At 40.7% G+C, this 13,853-nt stretch overlaps 1 protein-coding gene across 1 annotated transcript; it reads right to left on the reverse strand.

Annotated features, from left to right (window-relative positions):
- Positions 1-1,329: 1,329 nt before the first annotated feature.
- On the reverse strand, positions 1,330-9,408 carry LOC138425623 (zinc finger protein with KRAB and SCAN domains 8-like). The gene is made up of 3 exons (XM_069563746.1): positions 9,231-9,408; positions 8,341-8,552; positions 1,330-6,345 (listed from the first exon to the last, which is right to left on the reverse strand). The coding sequence occupies exon 3, from the start codon at positions 3,280-3,282 to the stop codon at positions 2,467-2,469; it is 816 nt and encodes a 271-aa protein (XP_069419847.1). The 5' UTR covers positions 3,283-6,345; positions 8,341-8,552; positions 9,231-9,408; the 3' UTR covers positions 1,330-2,466.
- Between the last annotated feature and the right edge of the window lie 4,445 nt (positions 9,409-13,853).

Here is a 13,853-nt window from a genome sequence, read left to right on the forward strand (position 1 = left end):
GCTTACCAGGCTCCTCCAGCCATGGGATTTTCCAGGCAAGAGTACTGGAGTGGGTTGCCATTGCCTTCTCCCAGATTGAGACTGAAGAAGACTTAAAGACTTTAACGTTTTTACCAGCACAGTGTGTTAGTCACTCAGTTGTGTTCAACTCTTTGTGACCTTGTGGACTGTAGCCTACCAGGCTTCGCTGTCCATGGAATTCTCCAGGAAAGAATACTGGAGTGGGTTGTCATTTCCTTCTCCAAGGGACCTTCCCAACCTTTTAAGGCCCACTGTAGTACGTAAACAACCTTCAGATTAAACTTTCATAGTGTAGCACAGTGGTTAAGAGAAAAGATTGTCAAGTTAAACTTCTGGTTTCAATTCCTTGCTAAACGATTTCTAGCTGCATGACCTTGGACAAATTACTTAATGTCTCAGTTTCTCAATTTCTTTAGCTGTAAAATGGGAGTATAGTTAAGTCCCCTATATACAAATGAGTTCCATTCTAAAAGCATGTTTTTAAGTCCAGTTTGTTCTTAAGTCCAACAAAGTTAGCCTAGGTATTCGACTAACAGTCGGCTATATAATACTGTACTGTAATAGGTTTATAATACCTTCCACACAAATAATACATAAAAAAACAAACAAAAAGTAAAACATTTTAATATTATAGTACAGTATCTTGAAAAGTACAGTACAGCAACAGTTATATCACTGCTGCTTTTATGCTTGCTTCTGGACATTTTGGGCTTGAAATAAAGATACTATACTACTGTACTCTATACAGTAAAGTACACAAGAGCATAACCACTTGTAGAGGATGCACACACATGACAATGTACATCAGACAGGTGAACTACCTTACATGACTGGGAGAAAGTCAATTGTTAGGTAGGTAAGAAGTCCAGGGGGGTGGTGGGTGGGGAGGAGGGTCTTCCTCCTCCTCCTCCCCCTCCCAGAGGAGGAACAGGAGGAGGGGAAAGGGGTCTGGAGCTCTTGAAGAGTCATGTTTCTCCTTCTTGAGAACCTTCTGACTAATCCTGTAATCTTAAAATGTAAATTGTGGGAGTGGGTCTAGTAAGACATTTCTATTGTTAGTTCTAATCCTGTCATCTTAAAATGTAAGTTGTGGGAATGAACTTTACAATCTTGGAGACATTCTTTTGATTTACTGTAATAATTGAAAAAGCATATAGCTTTCTTGCTAAGACAAGTGAGGGGGTACTCTCTGCCTGCTTCTGATGTCTATGTCAGAGTTGTCTCTGTCCTTTTTTACTGTAATAAAACTTCTGCCACACAAGAGCCGAGTGGTCAAGCCTGGTCCCTGATCCTGAAACTAAATTTTCTTCTTTGGAGATCACGAATCCAACACTATTCATTGTAAGCTATCAACTGGACATGTGCATGCATGTTCAAATCTTTGAAAGTTTGCAATGTGAAGGTTCATATGTAGGGGACTTACCGTATAGTAGTATGTATGTCATATCATTATTTTTTTATTGAGAAAAATACACATATAAGGCACTCAGAGAAAGCCCAGGCACAGAAAGCATTGTATAAACATTGGCCAAAATGGTAGATACACTATTTCAACGAGACAGATTATGTTACTTTCCGTAGTTATTCACTGTCGTCTATATAAGCTTTACTTTTTTTCGACCATATGGATAGGGAAAAAAAGCTTGGTTAGCTGACTTGCTTTGCCTAACAAAACCCAAGGGGAATGACATATGCTCCTCCTGAGTAGATGCTTTAAACGTCATCATGTGGTCCTACCTCTGTTTTTCTTTTGCCATAAGTGTAGCATATTCAAGGCAGAAATACTCTCCTGGCCTGGATCCTAGAGCAGTGACAATGTGTTGCATTATAACACAAGCAAAAATGAAACACAGTCAAGCCTTTAATTACTTACTGCAATAGCATTAGCAAGAGGCCCAACAAGAAAAAAGTGCTGGCTCCTGCAGTGCTTTTTATTCTCATCCATGGAACAGCGGCAGGCAAGGGTCAGGTGAATCAGGACAGGTGTGGGGATTGTCTCACTACCAAGACGGCACCAAAAAAAGACTCCAGTATTTTCAGATTCAAAGAGGATATGTTAGTTTCCACCAACCAACATCACTTCCAATTTCAAAATTTAATGTTTCATCTATAAACTGGTAGCAACAATAACGACAAAATGTTTGCACATAAAGAAAGTAAAAATTATGTTGGAAGTACTGAGGTTGCACTTACTAAACCACAACAAACTACATTATTTACCTTATGATTTGTAAAGCTGCATTCTCAGAAGTGGGTATGATTTTAGAGACTGAGTCGATCATTATAATGGTGAAGTCATTTTTCACTGACTTCTCATTTCTCTGATATTCCAAGAAACTGAAGTGTCAACTAAAGCATTAACTCTTGTCATACCCTTCTTCTGGTGACAACTTCTGACTTGGGAAAAAAAAAAAAAAGGCCTTTGTAATGTCTTCACCATGTAAGTCATTGATCACACTTTCCTTTAGTGTGTATTTTCTGGTGTTTAGTAAGATTAAAGCTCCCACGGAATGCTTTCCCACACTCACCACACTCATATGGTTTCTCTCCAGTATGGATTCTCTGGTGATGAATAAGTGTTGAGATTTGGCTGAATGCTTTTCTGCATTCTCCACACTTATAGGGCTTTTCTCCAGAATGAATCCTCTGATGATTAATAAGGGCTGAGTTCACATAGAAGGCCTTCCCACACTCCTTACACTCATATGGCTTCTCTCCTGTGTGGATTCTCTGATGTTTGATAAGGGCTGAACTCACACTGAAGGCCTTCCCACACTCATCACACTCATAAGATTTCTCACCAGAGTGGATTCTCTGGTGTTTGATGAGGTCTGAGCTCACACTAAATGCTTTGCCACATTCATTACATTCATAGGGTTTCTCTCCATTGTGGATTCTCTGATGTATAATCAGGTGTGCCCTCACACTGAAAGCTTTCCTACACTCATTACAAGTATAGGGTTTCTCACCAGTGTGGATTCTTTCATGCACAGTGAGAGTTGAGCGTACACTGAAGGCTTTTCCACAGTGATCACACTCATAGGGTTTCTCTCCAGTGTGGATTCTCTGATGTCGAACAAGGCCTGAGCTCTGAGCAAACTTCTTTCCACATTCACTGCATGTATACTGTCTTTCTTCTGCAGACCTCGCCCCATGACTTTCTAATTGGTCCTCATACCAGTTATAAGAAGCTTTTTCATTCTCAGGAATCTGTAAAGTATCCCCATTATATGTGCTGGGGACCGTCTGGTGTGGATCCATCCTTACAAAAATCTTCCCTTCAGAATTAACACCTTGTTCATACCTTTGGCCTTGATTCCTGAAACAATAAACCCACCTTTCAAATGCGGTTTATTCCCTGCAGCTAAAGCAATATGACCTGGGTTTGATCCCTGGGTGGGAAGATGCCCTGGAGAAGGGAATGGCTACCCACTCCAGTATTCTTGCCTGGAGAATTCCATGGACAGAGGAGGCTGATTGGCTACAGTTCACGGGTTTGGAAGAGTCAGATATGTCTGAGCAACTTAAAAAAGCAATATGATGTGATAAAGACTTAACTAGGACTCTCAAACATGTTCCACAAACCTAGGACACACCGATCAAATGTGGTCAAATCAAATGTTTTTATTCATTTGGTACTACCACAAAACTCCTGGAATGAACACCTGACTAATATACTATTTAAATATATACTTTAAAAAGGCAACTCAAACACAAAATCTGGGCTCTAAGTGAGTATATAAAATAACATAGTTTCTACTTGAAAAGACTTTTTGTCACATTTAATTAAATTGGGAAACAAGATAGGAGTTGAAGAGATTTGCAAATAGTAGAACAGATGAAGGAACACAGGAATAGAGAAGGCAAAAAATTAGAAATTCAACTGATATTGAATTAATTTGGGGAAACAACAATAACATCATCGTTTTACCACTCACAAGTCCACACTATTTGTGTTGGAAGACAGATACAGTGATTAAATAAGCTCTGTCTATTGCTACCACTGTTACTGCTACAGCTGATGAGGCTACGGCAGACAGCATTTTAGCAACAGGGATGTTTTGTCTCCTCTGGAATTGCGACAGAATAGATCCTCCATCTCTCCAAAGAAAGGTCCATTCCATCTTTGTAATTTAGACCAATGTGTAGATAACGTGTTGGATGGTTCCCACTCTCTTATATCCTGACAACAATACTTCATCAGTTCTATCTCCAAGCTTAAGAAAACTTTTGCTTCAAACTCAAATTCCACAAATTATCACCCTCTGCCTTTTTCCATTTTACAAGTTGTTTTATGTGTCAACAGTCATAAGTTGACAGTGTGAACTCTTGATAAGAATGGCATTTCACCTCTGTGGTCTTCCTCCCCCAAACCTCTAACCTCAGTATAGTAATGAGAAAAACATCAGTCAAATTTCAATTGAGTGGCATCCTACAAAAAACCTGACAAATATGTCTCAAAAATGTCAAGGTCATCAGAACCAAGGGAAGTGTGAGAAAGTGTCACAACCAACAGGAACACGTGAGATATGACAATTAAATGTAACATGGTATGCTGGCTGGGATCCTAGAATAGAGAAAGGACATTAGGTAAAAACTAAGGAAGTGTGAATAAAGTATGGACTTTAATAATAATAACATGCAATAGTAACTCAAGAGTTGTGATAAATATATTACATACGGTAAGATGTTAACTATAGGGAAACTAAGTGTGTGTGGGGGGTGGATATAAGAACTCTCTGTACTTCTTTCACAATTTTTCTGTAAATCTAAAATGACCAGATCTCAGAAACTACTCCAAAAGTTTTATTAAAAAATTTGTCTATGTTTTTGAACAGGTAATATATAATTCAAAAGTCAAAATGATCTAAAAAGATACAGAAATAACTTGTTTCCACCTTGATTCCCCCTGTTTGCCACCTCCACAGGTAGCCAATTTTATTAGTTTCCTGCATCTTTCTAATGTTTCTTTACACAAACATGTATATTTTAAGCCTCTAACTTCCTTAATTCAGTTTCAAGACCTACAAATCAGTCACAAGTTTATTGTCACATGGACACTACATTCCACATGGCTTAGGAACTGCGCCATTTATTTCTAAGTGATGCTGTTTTATCAAGTTTCTCTGAACAGTAAGTAGCTCTTTGGCAATACTGAAAAAGGCTCACTTGGTGCACAGTTCACATACAAATGAACCTTTGCCCAAAGTCCAGAAATGAGGTTACCATGGAGCATATGGTACAAGTTGCTTTGTCCTTAGCAAAACATGTAGAACTCCTAGTCCTACCCAAAGCCCCTTTGATCTGTAGCTTGCTCACACCTGAATTAGCCTTTCCTGTGGCTGCTTCAGTGCGCTGTCTTTTTTCCTGAGCCCCAAATTGCTGACATTGACTTAAGGCAACTATAAAGGACAATAAATACAATATTTTTCTGAATTATCTTAAGGCCATAACTATGTATAAAGTACCTCTCTGATGTCGTTATCAGTTACTTTAACATTTTTAATGTCAAAGAAAAGGTATCAAGAAAAAAGAGGGATATTTGCTCTCATCTTTTAAACAGAAGAAAACGGCTGGAGGCGGAGGGGAAATGCAATGTAGATATCAAAAGAAAGGAACTTTCATGAATGTTCAGCTAAGCTGAGTTTTTTTCTTTGAGGCAAATGAAAATATTTCAAGAACATCCAAATAAAACTGTCGAGTGTCGGTAAGCTAATAAAGTTATCACAACAAAGCAGAGCTGGGGACACAGGGTCAAGAGAAAAGATCTCCTCCATTCTCCGACTCTCCTTCCTCGCACCCAAAAATAGGGCTTCGCCAGAAAAGCGAGGAGGGGCTCCAGCGACTGTTAGGCCTCCGGGCCTCCGAGACGTTGTAGGGGAATTTCCAGTGCCAGTATGGCCAGTATGTCCTCCCCAAAGGACAGGGAGGAGGGAAAGGACAGGAAAAGAAGGCGTTGGAGGAAAAGGACAGAAAAAAGGGACGAGGGAAAGGAAAAGGGAGTAAAAGAAGGGAGATGTGTAGGAAGAAGAGGCAGAGAGAGGAGGGGCGGCAGAGTGAGGGGCAGTTCTGAGACAACCAGGTGGAGAGCTTAGTAACCACCCACCTCGGGGGTCCTTCGCCCAAGAGCTTACTCCACACCCAGGAGAAAGTCGAAGAAGTCTCACCCGGAAAACGAACCAAGAGGGCTTTGACGAACCAAGAGGCCTTTGATGCCTGCAGTGGCCTCCTGAGGTCGACTTCCGCAGAACCCCGCCCCAGACACCAAGTCGTCCGCTCTAGGATCCTGGAGGCTTCCCTCTCAGTGCTTCGTGAGAGGAATCTCTGAAAGGAGCAAGAGAGGAAAAGATTCTATTTATATAGAAAAAAAGCATTTAAGGCTTTTTAGCTCTTTTAATCCTGGGTGGCACAGTGGTAAAGAACTGCCTGCCAATGTAAGAGACGCAAGAGACTGGGTTCAGTCCCGGGGTGGGTAAGACCCTCTGGAGGAGGAAAGGACAACCTGCTCCTGTATTCTTGCCTGGAGAATCCGATGGACAGAGGAGCCTGGCCGGCTACAGTCCATGGGCTCGCAAAGAGTGGGACAAACCTGAGCTACTGAGCACACACAGACATAAACTTGCAGGGCAGACATTATAGTCATCCTCTCATATATAAGAAATCTGAGAAACAGATAAATTTTCTGAGGTTGGGCAACTAATAAGAGAGCAGAGATGAAATTTGAACCTAGATCTGTTTAGTCCCTACTCCTTTCACTTGCCACCCAGGGGAACCGGCGAATGGATCTTCAAGGCTTAGGTCTCAGAAAGTAATTCTTACATTGGTTTGTAAACTTAACACTATTCCAATAAAATATGACTTTTTAATAAGTAGATTTTAAAGTTAATATAGAAAACTAAACAAGCAAGACTCTGCATGGAAAAGCTGAAGAAGAAGGGCAATGAAGGGGCAGTTGTAAGGCAAGTGCAGAGAAAAAGAAAGCGAGCTGGGAAGTCAGGAAAGAAGAGGGAAATTTATTAGAGGGACATGACAGAATGACTGGCCCTTAAAGAGAACCAGTGTCCTCCCTTTCTGATGGGGTGTCTCTTATACCCTGCCAATGAAAAATTCTCTGAAGGGATGGTTAATTTTTAGCCTGTAGTTGAGTCCTGTGGTCACATAGCTGGAGGTCTGGAAACTGGTGGTTTCATAGCTTTGAGAAGGTAGGTGCTAGTGAGAAATCAGAATGTTGTTTGGTCAATTTGGTCAGTCTCAAGGATCACTGTGATTTTATTCTTTGTTTGCGAAGTCAACATAGTGAGCCACCTTAATAATGAGACCCTATGTGGGCCCTCGGAGAAGGCAATGGCACCCCACTCCAGTACTCTTGCCTGGAAAATCCTATGGACAGAGGAGCCTTTTAGGCTACAATCCATGGGGTCGCTAAGAGTTGGATACCACTGTGACTTCACTTTCATGCATTGGAGAAGGAAATGGCAACCCACTCCAGTGTTCTTGCCTGGAGAATCCCAGGGACAGGGGGAGCCTGGTGGGCTGCCGTCTATGGGGTTGCACAGAGTCGGACACGACTGAAGTGACTTAGTAGCATGTGGGCCCTATCAGCAGATGCTCTAAAGAATTTTAAACATGTATTACAAAGCCTCAATAATTAAAGTGTGGCACTGGTGAGCAAGATAGATGTAAGGGAGATCTTACATCCAGATCTTCAGAAAACTACAGAATGTCAAAGTTTTAACACTTAATAATTCTCCAGTAGGGAGATTACTATAGGAAGAAGGGTCCCTATAATTAATATTTCAATGGTATATTCCTGGCTAGGATCTGGAGAGACTGTGGTTCTCCTGCTGCTGCCAGAGTTGACGTTTACTAATAGATCACTTTACTGTGTGCAAGAACTGGGACCTAGAAAAAAACATGTGAAATTACGAGAGAATCACTGTATAACCAAATAAATCAGCAGAGTAGGGCAAGTTCCAGGAAAGTAAGGAGAGGAAGAAATCAGTACAACAAATATCTAGATAGCACTTCTTATGTACTACGTAATGTTCATGCAATGTAACAGGCAGGTGCTTTTATCATCATTTACAGATGAGGAAGTGGAAGCATAGACAGTCCAACTTTAGACTTGCATGCCTAAAACGTAGGGAAAAATAAGAATCACTAACAGGCTAAAAATTTTTAAGATAACAATAAATACCTCTCCTTTGCTGCCCTATCTTCTAGGTTTATCCAACTCCCTCTTGAGGTCCTCCAACTTAGCCACTTTCCCAAACCCTCTCTCACCACCCGCTTCCCACAATGTGGCTCCCATTCCCAGACCTGGTATTACTCAGCAGAAGAGTCAGGAACTGGCCTCAGTCATTGTCAAATGAGCTGCAGGAGCCAGCTCAGAGCAGAGTTTTCTAATAACAGAATCTTTGGAACCAACAAAAGCAGCTCTTCTAAAAATTCAGACAGGCAGCTTTCTTGTAACTGGAGAGTCTGCAATTCAGTAAGAGTCCTCGAGAGGGCCTCCCTTTTCTGCAATACTTCTGTAAAAGAAACATTAATTTACTCAAAGAGAAAGCAGACTGCCACAGCTGTTATGCTGTTACTCTAATTACTGAGAGTTATGGAAGGAGGGGTGTGTGTGTAAAAAGCCATGTCAAATAAGGGGCTAACTTGCAAAGGGCTATGTGATCACAGACTGGGATTAGCAGGCGCGGTCCTGTGCCACAGGAATCTCTTTGCCATCGCCTTGGGGGCACTACTGGGAGAGCAGATGGAGGTATGTGTTAGGAGAGAACAGAACCGCCCTTGATGGAAAGTGGGTCTGCCCAGGTGTGGACGGAAAAATTATTGCTAAAGGGGAACGGCCATCATTTATTGCCAAGCTGAAATAAAGACGTATTCTGCATTCTAAGGGAAATGTGGACACAGAATGCAGTTGTGGAAGAGGAAACTTCTCCTAAATTCAGATCTCCTAGTACTTATTTCCAATCATTTGCTGTTTCTCCCTTTTGCTTGGGATGGCAAGCTGAGTGATTTGGTGGGCATTGATTCCAAATGTACCAGGTGTACACGTTGTTACTGTGGTCAATAAAACTCTGAAGACTTCAGGAAAGATTGGGGTTATAATCCCAAGAGTAGTTCCTAATGTGTACTCCAGCAGCAGTAAATCGTTAAGAAAAACCCTTCCCCGGGAGGTTGCATCTGGGGTTATTGCTCACCGTCCCGCCTCTCGAGGTTCACGCCCACGATCCACCCCGGCCCGTCCAGGGAGAGGGAATCCAAGAGATTGCACCTGAGCAGTGCCCACCACACTACCGTCCAAGAGCAAAGGGCCCTACTGTAGTCAGAGAAGCAACCAGCTCCGAGACTTCCTCGTGGGCGGAAGTCTCTCATTACTTCCGGGGCGGGGCCTCGCTTGCATCCTGACTGGTAGTCGTGGGTTCGGGGGCTGGCTGCAGGTTTCGTCCTTGCTTATTTTTGCGAGAGCCTCTGACCCGTTTTCCCAAGATTCGCAATCCCTGCCTCACCCGTCACAAAGGTGATTTTTTACTTCCTGATTTTACCCAGGGTAGGACCAGCCTTGAATATTGGCATTTAAAGACTGAAGCTGGGAAAGGACATCTCCAGTGTTGCTGCTGGTAAGTCGCTTCAGTCGTGTCCGACTCTGTGCGACCCCATAGATGGCAGCCCACCAGGCTCCCCCGTCCCTGGGATTCTCCAGGCAAGAACACTGGAGCGGGTTGCCATTTCCTTCTCCAGTGCATGAAAGTGAAAAGTGTAAGTGAAGTCGCGCATTCCTAAACCGACACACTGGACGGCAGGAGCTCCGGTTTTCATTGTTAGTGTTCTGAATGCCAAATACTGCACATCCTATGTGCTTTCTCCAAGATTACGGACCGACCTGAGAGCAAGACCTTCAAAAAGGGGTTGCAATAATGCAAAATCCCGTGGACTACTCAGGCGTTTATTAAAGAACTCAAGACACCAGTGTACTGGTTTGGACATACAAGCTGATAAAAGTAATAATTCCTAAAATGAAACACTACAAGAGGCGGCACAAAGTATGAATACATTCTATGGCACTATATGAATCAAGAACATAAAACAAGGGTCATAACTAGTCAAAGAAGCAAAGCCTCCGGAAGCCTGGATTCTGTTTCCACCTGTACCATTAACTTAATGGATCACCTGGTGGAAGCCACATGACCTCTTAGGACCTTCCCTTACAGAATGGACTGGAAAATGATTTCAAGTCACTTCCAAACCTAGCATTCTACAGACTAATTAAACACATCAGAGCAGTTATTTCTTTGATGTATTACATACTTATTTTTCTAACTCTGAGATTGATCCTTTTAAAATGTGTCAAAAGTACCATTGAGTTGCAAAAAGAGGCTAGTTTTTAAAAAGTTGTCTTTTACACTACTTACTTTCTTAATTGTATTTCTGACTAGCCATATTTCCCCCTACAAGTATCTTCTTAAGCAGGATTAAGAGAGTATGTTAAAAACTTCATGTGGGTCTGCTTGGGGTTTTCTTAGGAAGTTAGCATTCATTCCTGTCTAGTGGCTGCCCAAGGGGTGGTTAAGGGTCATGTGTTGTCCCCAAAGCTAAATCTTTGATTTGTAGGCTCCCTGTTAAAGAGGCCCCAGAGTTTTATCTTTCATTTTACGGGAAAAAACAAGATACAGAAGGCTAAAACTAGACTTGTACTCCTACAACACCTTCCACTTTGGAAGGCAGATCTGATGCTGAGAGCAACCTTAAAACATACATGTATGTTGCTGTGAACTCCAAACATTAAGGCTTTCATAATATTACAGACTATAAAATATATAAACAGATTCTCATAAAGCTTGGCATAGCTGATTTTTCTAATAGTAAAAAAAAATTTAGTATTTTCTCTTCTTTTTGCTATATACCTTAAATATACCTAGACCAGGGTTTCTCAGGCACTATCAAACATACGGAAGTTTGGGAATGTTTTCTTTTGTGGGGGCTGTCCTGTGCACGCAGAATGTTTAGCAACATCTCTAGCCTCTATCCATTAGATGCCAGTGGTATCCCAGTCATCCCTTGATAGTACAACCAAAACTGTCTCCAGATATTGCTAAATTTCTCCAGTTAGGAACCAATGGTCTACTTGAGACACAAAAAGCCTATTTTCAAGCACTTTTGCAATGATAAGCAGTAATCTTTACAGTTTCCTATTTTCCTTCGTAACCAACAAACAAATCTGAACAAACGAAGTTTCACTTTTCACACGTACCCTAACGTTAAATTTTTTTGTCTTCCATCTTGAATGCAGTTATTGATGTATAATGCAAATGGGTCTGTGCATAAAATGAAGAGACATATATCCTTGAAAGCAGTATAAATATTTCTGTAGATAGAAATATTGCACCATAAACAATGCACACAATAATTTGACAAGCATTTATTAAACGCCTACTATGTGCTCAGCACTGTACTAGGCACTAAGGGGTGCAGAGATACAAATGTAAAAGTTATTATTCCTGCCCTCAAGGAGCTTACAATTTAATTTTGGAAATAAATACAAACATGAAACTACAATACAGAGTGCTAGAAAATAATTACAAAACAACATATTAGTAAGTACATGGACCACACTACAAACTTAAAGGATCAGTGGTGAGGCAGCACAGAGTTAGGGAGGTCTCAGTGAGGTGAAATCATCAGGGAGAGCTCACTCAGAAGATATAATGGAAGCCAGGCTTTGAAGGGAGTAATGAATGTGAGCTGGGGCCGAAGAGAAATCTAAGCAAAAGAACGGTATGAAAAAGGCACAGAGGCAAGGGCTTTATAAGAGACATCAGTGGAAGGTCACAGAAGTGAATGATGAATCAAGGTGAATATGCTAGAGAGTAATGAGGCTGAGGCAGATTAAACATGAGGACAAGGTAATAGAGGACAAGGTCCTATCACTGCTCTGATAGGAATGACCTGATGTGAAAACTATCTTGATTATCTTGTGAAATGAGACATCAGAAAAATGGAGTTTGAGGAGGACAATCTTGGAAGCAAACAAGGTGGGGATGTTGGGAGCAAGGAAACTGAAAAGCAAGAATTTCAATAACCTGGGCCTCAGATGATATGGATCTGCAGAGAAGGATACGAAGAAATGGCAGAAACATGGGAAGGAAAAAAAAAATCCAGCCTCAAGGAGAAAACTAAGAATTGGAACAACTTAACAAGATATTGGACATCAACAGTGAAAACCAGAAAAAGACTAAAAGACCACTCAAACACTGGGATAAGAAATAGGAAGGGTAGTGAGTCTGTTAAGGATAAAGATGTTAACCAAAGATGCCTATTTAAAAGGAAAATGTTGTTTGGGGACACAGTAATGAGTCCTGTCTCCAAATACCAAGTTATATAAGTATCTATGGAAAAGTTCACAAGTTAAGAGACAACCCATAGGGTAGAAAATATTGTTATTGAAATACAGAAGTATAAATAATCCAAATGGATAAAGAGGAGTATAGAAAAAGTAGTGAATAAAATTAAGACAAGGATATTTTTTCCAGTGGAGAGGAGGGGAAAAAACATGCATAGAGAAAAGCTAAAAGTAAAGAAAATCGACCAATTCTCAAAGGAGAATTCCTGAGATGCAGGGTCAATTCAAAAATTATGAAATATAAGAAGGACAAGAACTGAGGCTTTCCTGGCAATCCAATGGTTAAGACTCTGTATCCACTCTGCATCACAGGGGGCACAGGTTCAACCACTGGTCAGGGAACTAAGGTCCCACATATTATCTGGGTTGGCCAAAAAAAAAAAAAAAAGGGTAAGAGCTAAGAAAAGGCATTAATATTTATCCACTGGTGATTCTGAGGACATTTCAGTGAAGTGAGTACAAAAGCCAAAAACGAGTTTTAAGAATGCATTAATGAGGAAATGGGGTTTAACAACAGATGACATGTTTGAAAAACCATGAATGATAGAATAAGAAAATGGTAGTTGGAAATGAGCACTAAAATTGAAGCTTTTACACATCTTATGCTGTAGATGAACTTACTGTTGTCATCCAAAATGTCTATTTGCCTGGCCTAAGACATGGATATTTCATTTTCCCCCATAATGCCACTTTCCCTGGGGCAGTTTAGAGAGAAGTGTATTTGAGTTATAAGTTACTGCTTTTCCTTCCAAGTTTTAAACATGTTTTACTGGTAGAATTTAGCTTTCTAATAAAGCACCAAAATTATCAACATTTGAAGATGATATAATAATAAACCAAAATGACATTTTCAATCAATTTTCCAGTAATTGTAATGGATTTGCACTATACTGCATATTTCCTTCCCCAGTAAGTTTTCAGCTAAGCCTCAGTTTCCTCATCTATAAAATGGAGGATATCATATCAAAATATCTATCATAAGCACGAGAAATACATAACTTAAGGTTTGGCACATAGTAAGTGCTCAATAAATAAAAACTAACTGTTCCATATGGGAATCAACCACGACCACCTTACTCAATGCAGAAAATCTTTGAAACCTAAGATGTCTCTCCTAGGACCATGTTGGATGGCAACTGTTATGGAAGAACCACTTTATTATGCCAGGTCTTAAAAAGTTGAGGATGGGAGAAGTAAGTACTGGTGAACAGTTAATTTCAGCTTATAAGTATAAAAATAGAATCTGCAGGATAAAGGAGTTTAGTGCTGTCACTCATAGTTAGGAGCTCAAAGTAAGGTCATATAGACTGACCAATGCTAAGAGTGAAAACTGTAGACCAAGAAAGGACTTCTACTTATGCCCACAAAGAAACATAGCCCTTTTCTGCTGTCTTAAACTATTTGGCTACATCTATAAGTGTGC

This window comes from Ovis canadensis, chromosome 20 (assembly GCF_042477335.2).
Source record: "Ovis canadensis isolate MfBH-ARS-UI-01 breed Bighorn chromosome 20, ARS-UI_OviCan_v2, whole genome shotgun sequence".
Lineage (NCBI taxonomy): Eukaryota > Metazoa > Chordata > Mammalia > Artiodactyla > Bovidae > Ovis > Ovis canadensis.